Raw genomic sequence first — 22,202 nt, forward strand, 5'->3', positions numbered from 1 at the left:
ATATTTGTCCTTACTGATGCCACCTCTAATTTAATGCTCTGGACTAACCACAACCATATAAAGTGAGTGCTTCAAGCATTTTAACTCCCTGTTAGCAACTCTTACCCTAAGATCCACACCAATATGTACCAAAGGGCTACCAATAAAACCTTTATCTCCACCAGCATTAGCTCTCACTCAATCCTCATAAATTGAGCTCAAGTCCTTAAGCACCTGCTGTTCAAAACAATTATCCCCAAACACGACACTTTCAGGACTTTCTACATTGAGAAGTAAGAGGTTCTTCCATCTTTGCCATCCTGAAATCACAGACTACTAAAAGTCAGTAAATCATAGCCATGCAAATATTACTCATAACTTGCTTACCTAATGCAACCTCAGCATTTATCCTACTCTTGGGCCCTGAAGAGAGTGGAAAAAAAAGCAAGGTCAGAAATTTCTACCATCTTGTAACTTAGTCCTAATCCTAACCATAACTACAGCTCACCATCCCTATATCCCTCTCCAGAACTAACAGAAAGCTTTAAATCCACGCTGGCACCAGCAGAATTTTCATTCTGCCAGCACAGTCCTTGCAGAAGCTAGCTCTGAATCCAAGTGCTGGCATTCTAACCAAGCTCTATGATATCATATGATATTATAGAACACCAGTACCCATTAAATACTTAAAATTACTGCAACATTTTTCAAGACAATTTTATTCTCCTTTACAATTAACAGCTAGATCAGATAAAAAGTCCTGAACTGAAGAGAAAATCTGTGTGGAAATTTGATGCCTGCACAATAGACTGCTTGTACTGCAAACACCCCAACACTAACTGCTTCAAGTTTCTACAGCTATTCCCCATGTGCAGTATCTGTGCCTACAGATAGGATGAAGAATTAAACCTGGTGTCCCCTTCTGTATTTTCAGAGCTGGTGAAGAACTGAGGAGCCAGCTGGAGCAAACCTTCATCAGTACTTAGAAAGGTAAAGCAAATCCACCCTAAAATGTGGCATGGGCTCCATCTAGTGGGGCTCAGCTTCATTCAATATTGCTACTGCCAGATCGGTTATCTCCACACAAAATGAGTCAGAAATAGAATCACAGAATCGTTAAGGTTGGAAAAGACCTCCAAGATCATGGAGTCCAACCTGTGACAGATCACCACCTTGTCAACACATCTAGTCGTTTCTTGAACACCTCCAGAGATGGCAACTCCACCACCTCCCTGGGCAGTTTATTCCAATCACTGTTTCAGTGAAGAAATTCTTCCTGATGTCCAACCTGAACCTCCCCTGGTGCAGCTTGATTTTATGTCCTCTTGTCCTGTCACTTAGCTGCCTGGGAGAACAGACTCACCCCCACCTCATTACGACCTCCTTTCAGGTAGTTATAGAGAATGAAAAGGTCCCCATGAGCCTCCTCCTCCAACGTAACAACGTGAACTCCTTCAGCCTCTCCTCATGGGACATGCACTCCAGACCTTCCACCAGCTTCACTGCGCTTCCCTGGACATGCTCCAGCACCTCAATGCCTTTCTTGAAGCGAGGTCCCAGAACTGGACACAGAATGGGAGAGGCAGCCTCACCAGTGCCAAGTACAGAGGGACAATTCCTTCACTATTCCTGCTGGCCACATTATTTTTGATACAAGCCAGGATGCCATTGGCCTTCTTGGCCACCTGGGGACACGCTGGCTCATGTTCAGCTGGCTGTTGAGCAGCACCTCCTTTTCCACTGGGCACCTTTCAAGCTGCTCTTCCCCCAGAATGTAGTGCTGCCTGGGATTGTTGTGACCTAAGGGCAGGACCCAGCACTTTGCCTTGTTGGACTTCATACAACTGGCCTCAACCCATGGATCCAGCCTGTCCAGATCCCTCTACAGAGCATTCTTGTCCTCCAGCAAGTTCACACTTCCACCCAACTTGGTGTTGTCTGTGCACATACTGAGGGTGCACTCAATCCCCTCATCCAGACCATCAATACAGGAATTAAACAGGACTGGCCCCAACACTGAGTCCTTCGGAACCCCAGCGGTGACTGGCCACCAATTGGATGTAGCAGCATTCACCACCACTCTCCGGGTCCAGCCATACAGACAGTTTTTTACCCAGCAAAGAGCATACCTGTCCAAGCCACGGGCTGTCAGCTTCACCAAGAGAATGCTGTGGGGAACAGCATCAAAGGCTTTACTGAAGTCACAAAACTGCAATATACTACGTGTCTGGGAATTACATCCTCTCATATGTTTACCATGACCTTTGAAAAGCTAATTTATACTGTAATTGTAAATATGAAAGTGTATCTTTAAAACTGCAGAGCAGTTGATTCTTTGGTGGGTTGTGAAAGGTGACTGAACAAAATGATAACCAGTTCTTTTACTTTTTTTGCAAGCTTAAAATACTAGGTATTTTGTTCTAGTTACTGGGTTTTGTTGCATATTCAAAGTTTAGCTCTTGAAGGAGTAAAATATTTCTGCACCTTTTTAATTTTGTAATGTAAGAAAACCTCACATTTTAATTATTTCAGTGTCCATTAGCAGCTGTCTGAAAATGGAAGAACAAAGACAATATAAAAGATGGAGATTTGGACCCATTTTATAAACACAACGGAAAAAGGCATGTAGGATACTTTAGTATCTAATGGCCTATTAACATTTTAAAGCAAAGAAAATAATTGTGGTGTTTTAGAAGTGCTTGAATGCTAATTGTGTATGACCCTCCTAGCCAACGAACCTGACAGGGTGCAAGACCTACCTGTGGGGTTGTCTTTCTAAAAGTATCAGTTCCATGTATCACGTCCCTTATTATTCTTTCGCTGAGACTGTTATACTCCTCTTCAGTGAGATCACTGTCCTCCAACTGATGGTTGCAAACAGGACACTGTCCACTGCAATAACAGTGACACCAGAAAATAAAAGGAAAAAGGCTTTTAAATAAGAAATACCTTAAATATTACTAACTTAAATATTACTAACAAGGATCTGTTCATGAGCACAATTCTTTAGAAGAACCCCAACCAGTAAAATCATAAGAAAATTAGTAGTACTCTTCATGTCATGCATCCAAAACCTGCTAAAGTCACTAGAAATATTTTCATGTGATTTAATGGGATCAGGATCAAAGATTTAGCTCTAGAGACATATATGAAGATTTAGGACAAAAAGTCTGCATGAGAGCATGGGTAAAGAAAGAATATTTATATATTCACCAGCAATTATTTAGCCCTTGAGAGACTAGAGTTCAATTCTCAGCATTACCAAAAATTCGCACTTATCTAATGTTTCCCTACTAGACAGGAAAGTCATGAATACACACAACTCTGATGTCACTGTGGGAAGGTTATGCTGTTGCACTGGCCTGACCAAAACCTATGAAGCAGCTGTAAACATGCTAGCTGAAGCTGGCAGGCACACCACAGAGCCTTGGTCTAGCTATAAATCCATTTCAAAGTGTTACAACAAGAAAATGTACTAGTCAAGTGCTCCACTGTTTTGCCAGTGCCTTCTCCCACCAAAAAAAGCTAAGTTGCATGTGCCTTGATTACCAAGGTTTAGAATAAGCAAACCTGTCACAGACATAGGAATAACCCTGCCCAAAACAAGGGGGGAAGGAAAAAAAGGAAAGAAAGAAAAGGTAATACAAATCTGTTGTACGCTTGGAAAAGCAAATAATGAGCATGACTCACTTATTTGTGTCACTTTTCTTTTTGTGCCCCAGGGTGCTGGGTTATACTTCTGGGTTTTGTGGGTTAAAACCGATTTCTCTTTGTCTCATTGCATTTATTGTAATATTTTTATTAAATTGTAACTCTGATTTATAATCTCTCTTGAGTTGGGTTCATTTCTCCTGCCCATTTACCTTTAAACCAGCACATAAGCCTATTGCATTGTCAAACTCAGTTTAGGAAAAAGTAGTTCTGGATTTTTTAACTGAAGACTCATGTTTTAAGAGACCAGTTATGCTGACTGCAGAAATGAGTCTAGTAACAATCACCACATGAGTTTCAGAGATACATTAAGGGCTTGGTCCCTTATGATTAAGACCAAAAAAACCCACAAAAGAAAACAAAAAACAAACAACATCAACAACCAAACAACTAACCAAAGATTTTTTTTAGCTATCTGAAATCCTAATGATCTTTTCTGTCAGCAGCCATTTAATTTAAACCCAACTAAACTCTCGTATTCTTTCCTTGAAACCATTTTAATTTTATTCAAATACTTATCCAAATAGGCTACCTCAAACTTCTTTATTTCAAAATAAAAAGTGTTCTTATGGTTCTAACAAAATAACTACTGTATCACAACTCATTACCACTTTGTTGACAGATTCTTAATTTGTAGTAAAATGTGAGGTGATCTAAGTCAGTTTAGCTCTCAAAGTCTTCAACTGATAACAAACAGTAAGGTAAGTTAGCTTGTGGCTAAGACAATTGACTTCAGACTTTTAAAATTCTTAAAGGCTGAAAACGGTTGTCTGAAATATGGTGAATTATCATAACAGACTACAGTACCACACACACTCATACATAACAATAATTCTGCTTATAGCAAACAACCCTTACTCTTAGGACCATGAGTTATGTTGTTCTTTCAAGGGTTTCAAGAGCTGCAAGCTCTACATGTGCTTTTACTTCAAAAGTCATAACAAAGAGTATTTTTATAAACCACCAAGAAGTCCCATAACCTATTGGAGACATTCTTATAATTAATACATTTATAGCTGCCAAATTGCTACAAAAGGACAGAACAAGGTTCCAAATGGAATAACATTTAAAATAGCACTTTATAAACACGAAGAAAACTGCACTGTAATGCAAACATGTACCTAAGCTATGCCTGTGAAAACCTAAGAATGATTTAGTCTTCACTGAAAATCAGGTAGGAAGAGAGAAACCTTCCACCTGTACAAATTAGCTGCATTGTGCAAATAGTATCAGTTTTCAAGCAGATATGCCTTTAGACACCTAAGCTGTTCTGCTGTATACTGTGTAAAACAACAGTATTTAAAAGCCACCAAAAAAAGAAAATCATTAATTCCTTAACAGCTGACAAATAAACCACACAGTAAAATGGCATCTCTTATTTTTCACGGTGCTTTTCCAGCTTGGCTGTGCTTAGCATAACTACTTTCCAAATGTGCATGTTGGGTCTTGTTTAACATACAAGAATGAGTTGAAAACTGGAGTTTGTGAAATCACATGTCACAAAAATGGTTCGTATTCTCAAGGAATAAAATACTTTTGTATATAAGGAAAACTTTTTTTACACTTACAAAAGAAGATTTCAAGATAGAATAATCAAGACAACACTCCACTTTTGAATAAAATGTTGCATTTACCTGTCTTTAATGGTGGTCAGGTGTCCTCTCCAGTTCCCTCCTGGTATACTAGTATGTACAGAGGTAAAGACAAATAAAAACATTAGATTCTTATTTAACAATACCTGAATAACAGATATAGAATAATTATATTTTGGTCAACATTTAGAAAAAAAAAATCAATCATCTACCATGCAAGGAAATTATACAAAGATTCATATATGACTTAGTAATGCCTGAGAATAGTATATAAAGAACCACCACTTAATAACATGCAAAGAAGTAACACCATCAACCTCCCTAGTTTACTTTGTCCCCAGATCTGAAGAACCATACAAATAATCATGGTGCACTGATAACTTTTCAGTTGGTGCCCTGCACATTTATAAACCATTCCAATAATGGCACTGCCTTCCCACTGCCATATTTTCCATTCAGGAAGGCTAACTTGTAAAATGGCTCTGTAGCTCACATAAACTGAAGACAACATTTACAAAAGGAATCACAGATGGGTTCACATACAACCTCATGACAAACATGCAGCATGCTAAGGTGAACCCCACTGTGCATATGCAGCATAACTAGTTGTAATTTGCAGTTTGACCATCACTACTCATGAACACAAACTGCGTGGCCTGTTAAATACGATGCTACAACAGTCTCATGTTAAGATTATTCATCTCATATTCTATACAAAGCCAATATATTTAACCTTCGCTTAAACTAAACTGAATTTGTTGCCACTTTGCCTTAAAGAAAAAACCATCTAACTTTCAAATAACTTATTCCTACACTCTGACAGATTACAGGAAAAACCCTCATATACCTGCCAATATTCCTTACGTGCCATCCCAGAAAGAAACAAAATCAGCTATTTTGGACAGCCAAGACCCATCACAACTTCCTACTTTCTGGATCAAGGAGTAATATTTAACAGGTAAAATAAAAGATGAAATCAGTAAGAATTTTACACTTTCACACTAATTTGGGAGCAAAAATAAAATGCATCTTTTCACTACAACATGTCTCTTGTGGAAAAATGACAACCAAAATAATCTCTGGGATAATCTGAATCCCATTTTCATGAACCGCACCTTGCTGTGGAAACATAATTTACCTTTCAAACCATTGCTTTATACTCTGCATAAATGTTTTGTGAGGGTATATTTGGTTCTCTCTCAAATATAAGAGGATGCCAAACAGTTTTTTCTGTAACTCAGCACCTTTCATACCCCTGCTGAAGTCAAAAAAAGATTGCAGGACATCCAAGGTTGGGACTACATTCTTAGCCAGCATTTCATGGTAAAGTTCAAAGGCAAGCTTCATTTCTTTGTGACGGCTGGCTGCTTTCATACAGGATTCATAGCTTGTCCGTGAGGGAATCATAGTCTTTTTTGCTTCCTCCAAAATAGTCAAGGCCATTCTCCACCGATCTGAATTACTCAGTCCCTTGATAAGAAGGTTGTAAGCCCCAATTTCTAAAATCTTAAATCTGACTTTCATTATATCATACACATCACAGATTTCTGAAACCTGTCCCTGCTGCACACACAGCGTCAGGTATTTGACCAACATATTATATGCAACGTCCCCATTACGCTCTGCCATGTGGGTCAGCAAGGACTTTGCCACGTCAATGTGGCTGTTGCACCTTATCATACTGTTAAACATCACTTCTTCAAATATTTCAGGTGATTGGAAGTTTTCCCTTAGCTTGTTCCATTCTTCAGCCTGCAAAGGTTTTTCTGGAGGTTGTATATTCATAAACTTATTCCTTGACCCAACTTGACCCATTGACCATTTCTTTGCAGCTCCAACAGAGGAAGAAAAGTGGAGTTTTCCTTCAGGTATTTCTTTAGACTCCTCATCCCATCTTTTTTCTTCTTCGCAATCCATTTCAGGCCTTTTCTTGGTAGTTAAAACCCCACATTTTTGGGGGTCCACGGGTAATGCAGCGCTGGAAGATGTTATAAAACTGAAATAGTTAATTTTTTCCCTGTTGGGAATGCTGAAAGAGGCAGCAAACAGTTGTTGGCATCTTGAAACAGGCCAGAACATGTGACATTTCCACAGCAGAGCTTGAAAAACCCGCTGCCTAGTTTGAGAAAACAGTGCCATCACAAGAAATTATCTCACTATTAGCTCACTGTATCTGAAGTTATAAAATGAAAAAGACAGCTTGTATGGGGATGTTTACTAATAAAAGCTCATAAGCTGCAAAAACTTCTGTTTCAAAATGTTTGCTCTGGGAGTCCGTTTTGTCTCTCACGAAAACAAAAACTGGTAAAATAATTTTTCACAAAAATCAATCTCTCAGACTGTGCGGACATTCATCCAAAATGAGGGTATCTTTCTTTCTAGCGAAGATGTCTTGCAGGTTTGTATCTTTTCATTTCTGTATGTTGGTTACAGTAAAGATTAATATCTTGTACGCAGAAAGGCAACTCTTGACACTGCTTCACAAAAAGCGCTGGGCTTTTCTTTCCTGCCTTTGTCCAAGTTGAGGCAGATTTCCTAAAATTAAAAATAACAACAGGACATTATGCCTTGTTCTGTGCTTTCATGTCGTATTTACATCTGTATGCCAGCAAACCCGAAGCTCAAGGTAGTTCGAGGATTTCAGGTGCGGAATCCCAACCCAGACCCCACAGGCAGCCCCAGCATGTAGTTCCTACATTGCTTCCCTCCTATTTTTCAACCTGTGACAGACTTCCGTTTAACTCATTTTCCCAAAGCGGCAGAGCACGGCCATGGGCGGTAACTACGCTGAAATCCCAGGCACGTGTTACGTTGTAAAGGTAAATACCCGCAGGACCGGCGGCTGGTGCGGCTCACGGGGAGGCCGCGAGGTCGCCGCGTCCCCCACTCGGTGCCCTCGGACCCGGCTCGGCCACGGCGCCGGACAGTGCAGCTGCCGGTAGGCACAGCGGCCCTGGGCGGCGCTACCTCCGGGACAGTCTGTCCCATTCCCGTTCCCTGCCCCGTCCCATCCCCCGGGACGGGCCAGTCTGTCCCATCCCCCGGGACGGGCCAGTCTGTCCCATTCCCGTTCCCTGTCCCGTCCCATCCCCCGGGTCGGGCCATTCTGTCCCATTCCCGTTCCCTGTCCCGTCCCATCCCATCCCCCGGGACGGGCCAGTCTGTCCCATTCCCACTCCCTGCCCCGTCCCATCCCCCGGGACGGGCCCACCTGACTCGCAGCGCGGCGGACACGCGCGGGAGGCGCGCGCGGCGGGGCGGGGCGGGGCGGGGCGGGGCACGCGCCCGCGCGGGAGCCAATCGCGCCTCTCCGCGCGACCCGTCGGGGTGGGGCACGACCGGGGCTGAGCCGCCATATTGGTTGAGGGCAGGAAGCACCGACGGTCACAAGTGCGTCGGGCGGGGCAGTGCGCACGCGCGAGGGGCGGTCCGCTGGTCACGTGGTGCCCTGCGGCTGCCATGGAGTGGGAGCGGAGGCTGCGGGGTCGCCTGGCCGCGCGCCGCGCGCGTGAGTACCCCGGGACGCGGGAGAGCTCCGGGAATGCGCCCCGGGGTGCCCGCCCCCACCGGGCTGCGGGGGCAGGGCCGGCGGAGCGAGCGGTGGCCTGGCCAGTGCTTCCGTACCTCGCCTGTCCGGGCGCCCGCGCGGGTCCCCGGCCCGCCCCGCGGAGAAACGGAGGCCCCTGTTGTGGGGTCAGTGGCAGCAGCGACGCGGGGGGAGCCGCCAGAGCTGCTCTGCCCAGCACATCCCCCGCGGCAGCCTTGCCTGGGAACGCTTTATTGAGGGCACGGAGCTGGTGCGGGTGCGCTGGGACATCCCCGACCCTGCAGAAGGAAAGGCCGTCCGATGCTGCTGCTCGCAGTAAGCAGCACCTTAAGCAACGCTGCCACTGTGAAACAGGAACGCTGCTGCCCTGTCAGGCATCCCCGTGTATCTGCTGCAATTACGTACCTTACTCAAAATACATATATATGCCACACGTTCTTATATAATTTACGTAATAGGCCTGTGCTCCATTAATTTCCACTTAATCTGTATGTTAGTAAACAGCACAGCTGTATAATCCTCAGTATTAACTGTCTTTTAAGCCCCTCGTTACATTAGAACTCTGTTTAAAATACAGCATGAAAATTCTTTTCTATATCAATCAGCCAAAAAGAGTGAACAGGAGCTGAAAGATGAAGAAATGGAGTTGTTCACAAAATACTACATGGAATGGAAAGGAGAAAAAACAAGTGGCAATGCGTCATATACAAACATCCCACGATTTTACTACAGGGTAAGCGTGGTATCCAGATAAACTTTAACAAGAGACTGTTCTGTGTTATAAAGTTGTGCTCATTCAAAAGAACCCTGCAGCTTCAGAAGCAGAGGTAGATTGAGTAGTGTGAATAGCCTACCATAATTTTTTATTTTGTGCAGTTGTGAATTTCTGCAGTTTTAAATAATTACTAAATCGCATCAAAGGCCATGAAATAGTTTGCTCATCAGGCTGCTTGCTGAAGATAGGAAGTTGTCTTTCAGAGATACTTCCTGTTTTAGCTGAATTATGATGTACCAGTGTTATGTATCTTTTGGTTCCTGTTTAGACATGAGGGGATGCTGCTTCATGAAAATGGTGGGTCATTGGTCTTGCAGACTGAAGATAGATCTGTTGCTTGCATGCATCACCCAGTAGAAATGCTTGGTCCAGCAACTTAGGTGTGAGGTGGATCAGATTGGGATGGTGGCACAAGTTTAACATTTGGGTTTTGCTGGTAATTATGAACTTGACTGCTCAGCTGGTATCTGACCTCTCACAATCACATATTCCTTGCATTTCTGCCAGTTAGGTTCTCAAGTTTCAATTGATGAATGCATATGCAACTCTCCAAGTTCCAGTAGTGCTGTACAGTTTGGCACATAAATATTGGCAGAACTTTGACACTGGGTGTTCTTCCCACTTATTCGTTGGGTAAAACAAGTCTAGTAGACATGCATACCTTTGAGAGTCAGGCCTACTAAAAATTAGAAAGGACTGCTCTCTCCTGAGTGAAAACATAATGGTAAATGTCTTCTATGTGTGAGCTCTCATATCTTGCAACCACAGGAAAGTGCTCACTGGATGGGTTATCAGGTATATCTCCATTTCTCATGTTAAAGATGTGCTGCTTTAAATAAATACTTCATCACTGAAATGGTTCGAGTTAGTGTGGAAGTGATATCCCTGTAGCAGAAGCAAGTACATACAACAGTGCTGTACTGGCTGTTTTCTGTCAAGTAAACAGCTTCACCAGAGTGTACGACTCAGGACTTGCTTTGTAGTTTTTGAATGGTACCACTGTGCAGAAAATTAAAATGTCATAATGTTTCTAGCTGCCAGCTGAAGATGAAGTCTTGCTTCAGAAATTAAGAGAAGAATCTAGAGCTGTCTTTCTGCAAAGAAAGAGTAGAGAGCTATTGGATAACGAAGAGCTGCAGGTATGAAAATGTTTTCTGTATGCCTTATGATGGCTTCTGAAAGGATTTTGGTTATCTACTGTAAGAGTTTGACAGAATCTTCTAGTAAGGTGCTTTGTATTTGGGCACATGGACTGGTTGTGAAGTATTAGCTAAAGCTGAAGTACTGCATAGACTTGGGCTGGTAATGTCAGTGTAAAGCTTCCTGTAAAATTATGATGTATCTGAGGACTAAATTAACAGCTTCTGGGTTTCCAGCACATTGTAATGATTTCCCCAGTGGGCCCAGATGATGAAGTAAGTTCTGTTTGCATATCACTGAGAGAAACTCCAAAGCTAATTGATTTTACTACATTGCAAAGGTAAAAGGGGTGTGCCCCTAGAAATCCTAGCGGGTGAGAGAGAGAGTGAGCATGTTTTTGTCAGCAGTTTAAGACAGTGGAAGTAGCACCTTCTTGCTTTTCTGGCTGAACTGACAAGTGTACTGATTAACTGAGAGAACCTTGCATCAAACCCATGTTTTTGCTGAGTTTCTTAACTCCTTTGTCTTAAGCACAGTCACATATCTAGAAAGATACCTTCTTAACCAAATATAAATATCTTTTAAGAATCTGTGGTTTCTGCTGGACAAACATCAGACATCACCAATGATTGGGGAAGAAGCAATGATCAATTACGAGAACTTTCTGAAAGTTGGTGAAAAAGCTGGGCCAAAATGCAAGTAAGGCTTTCTTCTCTTGTGTATGCTCACTTTGGTGAAACCTGAGTGCTGCCGTAACTTTCAGTTGCTAAAATAGATGTGAACTGTTTAGTGGTGAGATAAAATCATGTCCATGAAGTTATTGATGAACTAGTTGCTTTACATCCTTGTAAAGATGTATTGCTCTGCATCTCTCAGGAAACTTTGATAGATGCCTGCAAGAGCAGTACTGCATCCTTTTGAAGAAGATATTTTTGTCAGCATGAACATTTTTATGCTGTTTGTGGTCAGTAAACCACACATTTTGTATTTGAACTGGAAATTATGTCTCCAGTGATACTGCCCAACCTTCTGTAATATCTCCTGATGCAGAATTTCCAACCAGATGTTCTGTGTACAGCATGCAGTGAATATTCCTTTTTTATGCTCCTATTGGAGATGGCTGTTGTGCACATAGGTTTGTCATTGAATTTTGGGCAAAAGCAGATTAATTGTCAGTACTGGCAGTTCCATTTATGTGCATATTGTTGTAGAAGATTGGAAGCTACCAAGCATATTGTACTAAAGAGAAACTAAATTGAATAAAAGTTCTCAAAACTCTCACATCACCAAAGAGTCTCAGGAACAGCAAAGGCAGCTGCTTTTTGAGTTTACCATTGTTCCTTGATGACGGGAATGTTAACACATTCTGTGTTGTTACAACATTATTTTACACTATCTGTCAAGTTCAAATGCTGCAACTGGATATGTCGTGGGGTGTTATCAGATGCTCAGAAGTAGCTTTATGTTTGTGTTTTACAGGCAGTTCTTCACAGCGAAGATCTTTGCTAAGTTACTCCATAATGATCCTTACGGGAGGGTATCTATCATGCAGTTTTTCAATTATGTCATGCGAAAAGGTTAGTTGATACTTCTGTGTTAGAGAAGTTGTTTTATTTTAAGGCTATTTTCAGCTTTATTAATTACTTGATGTCCTCTTCAACAGCAGTGGGATCTAGTGCTTAACTGTGAACACTGTTTTCCTGGAGGCTGGGGATTTTTGTCTGGTTCCTATGAGGTGGGAATCCACCTACCTCAGAAATCCACCTTTCCCCAGCCAGAGATATCCTTGATTTGTTTGTTCTATACTTCATCATTCTGGTTTCTTTTATTCAGGCAGTACTCTGAAGTGCAAAACAATAAAGTTCCATGGCACGTGTCAGCCTAACCACTGTTATCAGGCAGATAGTTTTGTTGTTTTTCCCTCTATAGAGTGGTGTTGTCTATGTTTTCTGTGTTTGTTAAATAAGTCAGTATGTTTCTCTGCTTGTCACTATAGCCTTACAATATTTTCAGCTATTTTTTATTGTAAATAACCACATGGGCTGAAAAATGCTTTTTTAGTCTTTTAGGTCTTATTTAAAAACATTAGGCTGGCTTGCAGAAAGGAAGGTCGTCTCATTGTCTTTTGCTCTGGCTACTGTGTTCTTAGATCTGCTAGAGCCTTTGGGAGAGCACAATGATGCCTTTCTTGCAGCTTAACTTAAAATCTTCTGGTGCAAAGGACGAGAGATGTTTTGAGCAGGAAACGTGGTGTGCGGATGTGCACAGTAGGCAGAAGAGGTGCACAGTAGGCAGAAGAGGAGCAATAGACCTATTTTCAAAAACTTGTGAAGAATTCTGTGAAAATCGTATGCATTTCAAAAAGGCCTACCCAGATGGACACAGCAGAGGTTCTTTCAGAGCTTTGTTTCATCCAGTTTTAAGTCTTGTGTGTTTATAGTGGTACCTTTTTTCTAAACCAAATAATAAAATTAAAAAAGCTGCCACCACCACCAAATCACTTCATGATCTACGGTGCACTTACCTTTAAACTCAGCCAGTGAAGAAACAGCCTCACTGTATAACCTCTGCCATCTCTGAGTGACACTTAGGCCACCTTGAGAAACATTTACCTTGCAGAGATGTTATGGAGAGCTCATATTGCATAAGAGGAACTTTTGAACTGTTTTTTCATAAAATGGGAAGAATTCAATTTAGCATTGAGTATGAGAATAATAGTTTTTATGCCAAATCTTATACTTCATCACTGTTACAGTGCTTTAACAATGGCCTCAAGCACATTGTCCTATAGAGTGTCCAATTAACATGCCTTCTCAAGTAAAAATAGATGCATGTACTGTTCTAATTATCTTCATGTATATCAGAAGTGAGGGCAAGACCTTTGCTTGTAGCTGCAGTGTCTTGTGCTATACAAGGGGTTGTGGCAATCTGTATCTAACATTGTTTAGCTGTTTAATGCAGTGCTTCTCATGTCTCTAAGTCAGTGAAAGAGAATGAATCCATAGGATTCCGTTAGCCAACAACGTACGTTTGCAGCCCAGAAGGCCAACAGCATCCTGGGCTGCACCAAAAGCAGCATGTCCAGCAGGTCAGGGAGGGGATTCTCCCTCTCACCTCCGAGACCCCACCTGGAGTCAGCACAAGAAATACGTGAACTTCTCCTATGACAACAGGCTGAGAGAGTTGGGGTTGTTCAGCCTGGAGAAGAGAAAGCTCTGGGGAGTCCTCACTGTGGCCTTTCAGTTCTTAAACGAAGTGTATAAAAAGGAGGGAGAGCAACTCCTGCATGAGCAGATAGTGATAGGGCAAGGGGAAGCAGTTCTAAACTAAAAGAGGAGGCATTTAGATTAGATGTTAGGAAAAAAGGCTTTACTCAGAGGGTGGTAAGGCACTGGAACAGGTTGTCCAGAGGGGTTGTGGATGCACCATCCATGGAAGTGGTCAAGGCCAGGTTGGATGGGCCTTTAAGCAACCTGATGTGGTGGGTGTCATCTCTGCCTGTGGTGGAGAATGCGGGAGGTTGGAACTGGGTGATCTTTAAGGTCCCTTCCAATCCATTCTATGATTTCTGTGATACACCAAATAAAATGTGTCTACTCAGCCGTTTTTCACATCCTGTTATTATAAGGCAGTGTTGACGCCAATGTATTGCTAGTGACTCTAAGAAAATTAGAGACTGAAACAGTGTATCTAAGCAGTACGTGACATGGCTTTGTTTAAATCTCAGAGAAATGGGAAGAGACACTTAACATCCAACTGTGCCTTGTGGCCTCTAGAATAACTTCAAATTTGGTGAGAACTCAAAAGCCCCATAGGCTTCTGGCATTGTAATTCTGTTCTCTGTTTCACAGTATGGCTTCATCAGACAAGAATAGGTCTCAGTTTGTATGATGTGGCAGGACAAGGCTACCTCAGAGAATCAGTAAGTAAATTCTTGATTAACCTAATGTGTCTTTTTAATCAAAGAATAGAGCATCAGCAAGAGGCCAATTTTTTTCTAGTCTTGTCTCATAAAAGCTTATGGCATAACGTAGATTTGGTGTGGGCACATTTGTTTGGATATATAACAATTCAGGTATTCTCTAGACATTTAGTGGTGAGAGTGCTGCTGTCCTTTTTAACATATGGGTAATTGTCTGAAAAGGAGATTGTGGGTAGTAAGGTTTCATGTCATTCCCTAGATTTAGTAGGATATAGTAAAAATCACAAATTAACTATTCTACAGTCAATTATTCTCTTTTAATACTATAAAATAAAATGTTCTAGTTACCACTCTACTTAAAAAAAAATCTATCAGAGAATATTCAGCAATGGGATAATGCAGTTAGGAGTTATGCATTGATATTTGGAAAAGGTATAGTTGAATGTATTTATATTTACATGTAAATATCATGTCCTTTCTTAAATTCTACTTTATTAGTAGATTGTTTCAGTCATGGAGTCACATGTGCATGTATATGATCTGGCATTTCTTTCACAGAGACAACAAAAGCTCTTTTGCCTGCTTTCATGCTCTTTCCTGCATAGCTGCAGGACTGTATTTTTAACAAAATATACATGAAAGCCAAGGTGGAATCCAGCAAGCACGCAATAGTAGTGTTTAAAGCTTGTTCTCCTTTCTTAATTCTGCAGGATTTAGAAAACTATATTTTGGAGCTTATCCCTACTTTGCCACAACTGGATGGCTTAGAAAAATCTTTTTACTCCTTCTATGTCTGCACAGCAGTTAGAAAGTTCTTCTTCTTTCTGGATCCTCTGAGAACAGGTAGGTCCATGTTTTTAAAATTCTAAATATGCTGGAGATTTTCACTCTTTGAAAGTTTCCACTGAAGCTACTTGTGTTTTCCAAGTAATGTGTAGTTGTCCTTGGAGGCTTTTGCTCAGTATTTGAAGATTAATCTCCACTGAAGACCATGAGTCTTTATTGTGGGTCTAATAATCTACTTTTACAGTGAATGAATTCTGTGAGATAATTATTGTACCATTACTGATGGGTATCTCATAGAAGCTGATAAATAAGATATTTTTTCATTATAATGCACTGTTAGCAGTAGCTAATTTTTCAAGCGTTTAGGTTGAATAGAAAACACAGTAACTGTCAACAGAACTGCTTGTCAGAACATCCACAGAGCTGTGGAAATGCTATAGAATGGTTACAGTGATGTGTTTCTCTTGTGATTAAATTTGTGTGCGCCATGTAGACCCACTAGAAAAGTTTTGCTACTCGGGCTGCTACTCCTTGTTACAGATGTAGCTCCCTCAGACCACAGTTTGTTTTTCTGTATGCCTTCGATTAAGTCACAAACTGCATGTGCTTTCAAGATCTAGCTGTGCCTCTTGTAAACATCAAAATGGTGTGGTCAATAACCTCTGGCAGAGGTAATTACCAAGAGGGTAATAAAGAGGGTGTGGGGGAAGTTATAATGCCATTATTTTGCACAGCTGTTAGCACAGTGTCAGTGCACTAGTCAGAGCTTCACCAGAAGTGCACTCTGCCACCTTAGCTTTGTGTCACATCTGACACACTCTCACTTAAGAGACTATTATTTTAACAAATGTTTTAAGCGTGCTTTCATTGCATTTTTTATTTTATATTTTGCATTGATGTTGAACACTCACTTTTTTAATTTAGTTTTCTGGCTTTTAAGGCTTCAGGATAACTCCTGGTAATATCAGGCTTATTTAGTCACTGTAAAAGGTATTTTTAATTTATCTTTTAAATTAGAGCCTTATGCTTGATGTTAGAAGTTAATTTTTGTTTTTTTAAAAAATTGGGTTTTTTTGCTCAGAATACTTCTTTCTTAAGTAGAACCATCTAAATTAGAACAGTCAAATGGATGTGTTGGCTGAGCAACTATTAAATTTTATTTTTCTTATCTTGCTGCAGGGAAGATAAAGATACAGGATATTTTAGCTTGCAGCTTCCTGGATGATTTACTGGAGGTAAAAATCTCTTAGCATATACTGTTGTATTTTAATTTACTATTTCTGAATTCTAACTTTGTGTTTCACTTAGTTAAGGGATGAAGAACTTTCTAAAGAAAGTCAGGAAACAAATTGGTTTTCTGCTCCTTCTGCATTAAGAGTTTATGGTAGGTTCCCTTATATGTAAATACTTTTCTTCTCTCTTCTCTGCCAGGTATGACTATTCATGTTATTTGTGTTATTTTTCCTCTGGTTTTGTCACGTTAAATCCTCCTGCTAACTCATCTTTTCAAATCCTTGTAGCCTCCTTTCAGTATCTCTGACTTTGTTTACAGTTTCAGTTCTCCACTACTGCTGTTTATCACAGTTTTATAATCTGTCACCTTGTGCTCATTGTACAAGGTAAAAGATTCCTCTGTAACCTTCTCTTTGGACTGTTCTATTCATGCTTTTGCATCATCTTTAGCTCTTTTTTCATGTTTACAACTCATCTGGTCAAAATAATATGCTCTTAGCCTTCTGCTCCTTTCTGTGTATACACAGGTATTACTGTAGGTTAGAACTACTAACACCTTGTTATGGGAATGCCACTTCTCTCACTCCATGATCTGTGCTCACTTAATGATGCTTTGTGAATATTATTATGGCTCTAGCATATCTTAACTGCATTGATTTTTATTATGGAAATTAAATAAACATTGAAATGCTAACTTTTCTTTCTCTGTTTAAACGGTTCTTTGCTGATAGAGGTATGTTATGGTTTGCTCTCTGTATCTCCTCCCCTAGGTCAGTACTTAAACCTTGATAAAGATCACAATGGCATGCTCAGCAAAGAAGAACTGTCCCGGTATGGAACAGGGACTCTGACCAACATATTTTTGGATCGTGTCTTTCAGGAATGCTTAACCTATGAGGGTGAAATGGTAATCACCTATTTTCACTTTGTTCCCAACATAAAGACTTTGGCTTATTGAGTCAGGAAATGTCTAATAATCAGTATCTTTAAAATAAAGAGGAACTTGAGGTAAAGTAACATTTTCTTAACATTGTGCACAGAAACAACCATGCAGCATACTAGAAGATTAATTCTCTTAACAGCAAGGTGATTGCAGTGTGGCTTAAAGATAAGTTTCCTGTTTCAAAAAGCAAAAATGGTACAGAATCCAGATATCCTAGGATAGAGCCACATGTAGATTCAACAACAAAAGTGCATGTTGAAAAAATGTATGGATACAGCAATGCTTTTTAGTTACATGTAATTTTTTTTAAAAGAACCAAAGACATGTGGCTTTGGTTGAGACTAGTGCAAGTTAGCTAACCTGTCTGCTTCTTCATGAAGACAAGTGTTTTTCATTATAAGCTTTCCATAGCTGTGAAAAAATTGAATTCTAACTAATTTAGAGTAATAATAACACCTTCTTATCTATATTTTTAAAGCTTTGCTTAATGTTCAGCCACTATTTTTGTTTGCATTCAGATGATTCAAGTGTAAAGGGATAAATTACACATTCACTATACAGCCCTTCTGTCACCTAAGCAGTTGTTTTGTAGAATCACATAATCATTGAGGTCATTAGGGATCTTTAGCTGCCCTTTTAGGTTCATCTCTCTCTTGTATGGGGGAGACCAGAGCAGGACCCAGTGCTCGAATGTAAACTAAGCAATGCTCAGTAGAGGAGAAGGATCACCTTCCCTGACTTGCCAGCAAAGGTTTTGCTAATGCAGCTCAGGATGCTTCAGCAGCCTTTGCTGCAAGGGCCTTTGCAAAGCTGCTTTCTGACTGGTCAGCCTTCAGCTTGTACAGGTACATGGGGTTATTCCTCCCTAAATGCAGGGGTTTGCATTTGCATTGCTCTGTTGATCTTGGTGAGGCTCCTGTTAGCTCATTTTTCCAGCCTGTCAAGCTCCCTCTGAGTGGCAGCACAACTCTCTAGTGTTAAAGTGAACAGGGTTACATATACAGTACTGAAGGATTTCTGTCCTCGTCACAACTGTGTCTTGATTAGGAAACCAAGAATCAGTATTAATGAAAAAGAAAAGTGTAAGGTTAACTAATGTTTTTCTAAAATGTGATTTGCCAAACCACCAAGTCTGGTCGAAGAATTACATACTTAATTGACCATATAGTTCACTCTTGAGTAACAGTAGGCTTACTGCCACTGGACATTTAATTTGTAATGAAAACCTTTTATATGGTTTTTCTTCACTAGCTGAGTATGTTCAGCAGTCTAAAGATATATTAAACATTGTTTAAAAGTGTATATATAGGTTGTTTAATTTGGATTTTTGTTTGGAATCCTATTTTACCTCTACAATGGCAGGATTTCCTGTCATCATCCGTCATTAAGAACTAACTTTTCTGTTCATGTTAGTTGTGGCAGCCATTTTCTATTTCATGTTGTCTTTTTCAGAAAATAGACTGGTCCCCTGCAATGAAATAACTACCAATTATAGAGTTCCTGCTTGCAAAATCAATTTAGAAAGAAGACTGTAATAAACATGATTGTATCTACTTCTAGGACTATAAAACCTACCTGGACTTTGTGCTTGCATTAGAAAACAGAAAGGAGCCTGCAGCTCTCCAATATATTTTCAAACTCCTTGATATAGAGAACAAAGGACACCTGAATGTCTTTTCCCTTAATTATTTCTTTAGGGTAAGTCTCTTTATACAAGTGGGCCATTTTCTGTGTTTATGGTGTTATAGCTTCTGTGCTTCTGCATGCAGATCTGCAGGAAATCCCTTTAAATTACCAATAGCCACAGGGAGGCTAGTAATGACTTCTAAGAGAAGATTTAAAATATTTTTAAAAAAATCAAAAAATTGGAAAGATTTCAAAAGGTATTTTCAGCAGTTTATCTGCCATTGAAATGAACTGGTTTGATTTTGGTTAGGCAAAATACTTTATTTGGGGTTGGTTTTTAATTGAAATTGTCCTAAAATTGCCAAATAATTGTCTAATAAAATCTCTTATGATGATTCTAATTGGTTATTGCCCATGGTTTTAATTTCCACTGTAATCCTAGAATTCAGTAGAAGAAATGAAAATACTTAAATGCAGTGATGGGCCAGTACAGCTGTGGGATTTTTCATTCAGTGTATTGCTTGCAAAAATCTTCTTGCATTTTTCATAGTCTGCATTTTTACCTGTTGCTTCCTGGAAAAATTTTAAATAGATTTTAAAGGACCATCTTATTTTGTTTTATTTAACAAATATCAGCCACCCTGACTGCACCCAAAGAAACCCAACAAACTAAACAAACAAAAAAAGGAAAAACCAAATCCAACTTTTTTTCTTTTAGTGCCTTGGAATCACCAAACAAATTAGGTGGAGTGGACCTTTGGAGGTCACCTGCTCCGGCTGCTTAGGGCGGGGCCAGCTCCATGACTAGGTCCAGTTGCTCAGAGCCTTGTCCTGGCAGGTTTTGGATCTCTTCAAGGAGGGAGACTCCAGAACCTCTTTGGGTAGTCAGTGTGTTCCCACTTTCCAAAAATGTGTCCCTCCTTTCAACTTTTGGACATGGAATGTTGTAAGGTTTTCTTGAAATCAGAACAGTTCCTTTTGACTCTGAATAGTTGCCTTCCTGCTGGCGTGCGAACACTCTGCAGCTGCAGAGGCTGTGCTGACACGGCTGTGCAGCTTGTGCCAGTGAGACTCTTTTGTTCGCAGTTGGTACTTGCAGATGTAGGTTTGGTGATGCAGGTGTTTAAATAGTATCACATTCAAATAATTAATTTGTCTTTCTGCTGATTGGTCTCTTTCCTGCTCTCTTTCCCTAGGTTGTATTTCATACTATGCCAGAAAATGTAACCTTCTGGTTAGGGTGTATTAGTATCTTAAGCTTTGAGTGTTGAGGAATAATATTCAAGTGTCTGTATATCCCGTTTGCAGAGTGCTCAAATATTGGTCATAATGAAAGTGGGATTCTTATCATACCGATTGAGAAGTGTGAACCTGGAGATGTGTATCACTGATAATGCCTTAACTCACCCCTGCCTTACATGTAGAAGAAAAATGATAGCAAGCTGTACCACGAATGCTTTGTTACAGGGCAATACAGCTTAAGATGAAGGAGCATTAAAAATTTTCATACATGTCAGTATAATACTGCACTAGCCATTCCTAACTTCTTTTTTTTCCCTAGGCTATTCAGGAACAAATGAAAATTCATGGTCAAGAACCAGTTTCTTTTCAGGATGTCAAGGTTAGCTTTCCTAAATAGAATACTACATTAAATCTTTGAATAAGCATTTTATAATTTAATTACATTGTAGTTTCTAGGTTGTTGTATAATTACTTGCAGAGTAGTAGAGGTGAGCTGACTTGTCCTACTCATAGATTTGAAAATGGCTTTCTGTTCAGCTTTTGTTCTGTAAGATACCTGGTATATTCTAGTAGTTTCCTTAGTAATAGACAAAGTACCTGTTAAATAAATGTCACTGTTTCTAATACTTGAAGGTTCTTAGTAAGTCTGTTTTACAGTTCAGGTTCATTTCTTGAGGGGTGGGGGTCAGAGTGGTGACTTAAAAAAACAGCCTATAAAATTGTCTTTATTACTGTCTGCTTTATATTTAGCAGTTTTAGTACTTAAAAATACAAGAACTTCTACAAAACTTACCTTGTACAAGTGAACTGAGTTTCATACTGCCACTGTCAGGCCAAAGCCTCCCCAGAAAAGAAAATTCTTATTTGAGAAATTGGAGCTGAGCACACTGCTCCTAACTATAACAACCAGTTAGTGTGCTTTGTATCTTAAATGCTTTGGGACTTAATAGCTGCTTTTTTGTAAATTGGTGTGGGTGGCACTAGTTACCCAACGATCATATTGTATGAAATAGCCATTATTCTGCTCACTAATGTGGGGATTTTTTTTTCTCCCAATTTTGACTTTTCTTTCATAGGATGAAATCTTTGATATGGTGAAGCCTAAGGACCCTTACAAAATCTCCCTTCAAGACTTGATCAATAGCAGTCAAGGAGACACTGTTACCAGCATTCTAATTGACCTGAATGGGTTCTGGACATATGAGAACAGAGAGGCCCTTGTGGCGAGTGATAATGACAACACTGCTGATGTTGATGATACATGACTTCGAACTGCAGCAGGCTGTCCATAGAGAGATCTCAATCTCATGCACCAACTGTTGGGAGCTGGAAACACTCATCTGAATCAATTCCTCTTCCATTTTACTTCCCTCCCCTTTGCTCCCACATATGATAGAAAATGTACGTACAGAATCACAGAACTAATTTCTGAAACCAAAAAAGCAAGTGTTTAAAAGGCAAAAGTTACCTTTTTTAATACATATTTTTTTATTTTTTTCATGTGTGCCAAGCCCTGTTTATTTAAATACCCTATTCTAAGTGTGACTTTACCCTGAAAGTAAGGATGTGGTTCTTGGTGTCTTCAGCACTGGCCTTTATCCACTCAGCCATCCCAAGCCCTTTGCTGCATTCTCTATGGCTTCCTCTAATGATAGCACTGTTGAGTACTCTGTTGTGAAGTAACAGATAAAGAATTTAGGCCCTTT

General features: G+C 40.2%; 2 protein-coding genes across 5 annotated transcripts in view; one reads left to right on the forward strand and one right to left on the reverse strand.

The window, feature by feature from the left end:
* Positions 1-8,547, reverse strand: part of PRORP (protein only RNase P catalytic subunit) — a 48,478-nt gene extending 39,931 nt beyond the window's left edge. For 2 of the 3 annotated variants that reach the window (XM_071557929.1, XM_071557931.1), the window contains exons 1-4: positions 8,494-8,547; positions 6,421-7,817; positions 5,325-5,372; positions 2,739-2,871 (exon numbers count right to left, since the gene is read on the reverse strand). In XM_071557929.1, the coding sequence (XP_071414030.1) occupies positions 2,739-2,871; positions 5,325-5,372; positions 6,421-7,421 (1,182 nt within the window). In that variant the 5' untranslated portion in view covers positions 7,422-7,817; positions 8,494-8,547. Of the gene's footprint in view, positions 1-2,108; positions 2,148-2,738; positions 2,872-5,324; positions 5,373-6,420; positions 7,818-8,493 lie in introns of all 3 variants that reach the window. The other variant, XM_071557928.1, reaches the window with a different exon arrangement.
* Positions 8,128-21,994, forward strand: PPP2R3C (protein phosphatase 2 regulatory subunit B''gamma). Of its 2 annotated transcripts, none has more exons than XM_071557936.1 (13): positions 8,128-8,220; positions 9,435-9,562; positions 10,639-10,743; positions 11,331-11,443; positions 12,224-12,321; positions 14,596-14,666; positions 15,377-15,509; positions 16,632-16,687; positions 16,761-16,836; positions 17,456-17,592; positions 19,189-19,326; positions 20,816-20,875; positions 21,573-21,994. In XM_071557936.1, the coding sequence occupies exons 2-13, from the start codon at positions 9,470-9,472 to the stop codon at positions 21,759-21,761; spliced, it is 1,269 nt and encodes a 422-aa protein (XP_071414037.1). In that variant the 5' UTR covers positions 8,128-8,220; positions 9,435-9,469; the 3' UTR covers positions 21,762-21,994. The 2 variants fall into 2 exon arrangements, with proteins under 2 accessions (XP_071414037.1, XP_071414036.1); XM_071557935.1 differs by lacking the exon at positions 8,128-8,220 and adding an exon at positions 8,712-8,790.
* Positions 21,995-22,202: the final 208 nt, after the last annotated feature.

This window comes from Pithys albifrons, chromosome 6 (genome assembly GCF_047495875.1).
Source record: "Pithys albifrons albifrons isolate INPA30051 chromosome 6, PitAlb_v1, whole genome shotgun sequence".
Classification (NCBI taxonomy): Eukaryota; Metazoa; Chordata; class Aves; order Passeriformes; family Thamnophilidae; genus Pithys; species Pithys albifrons.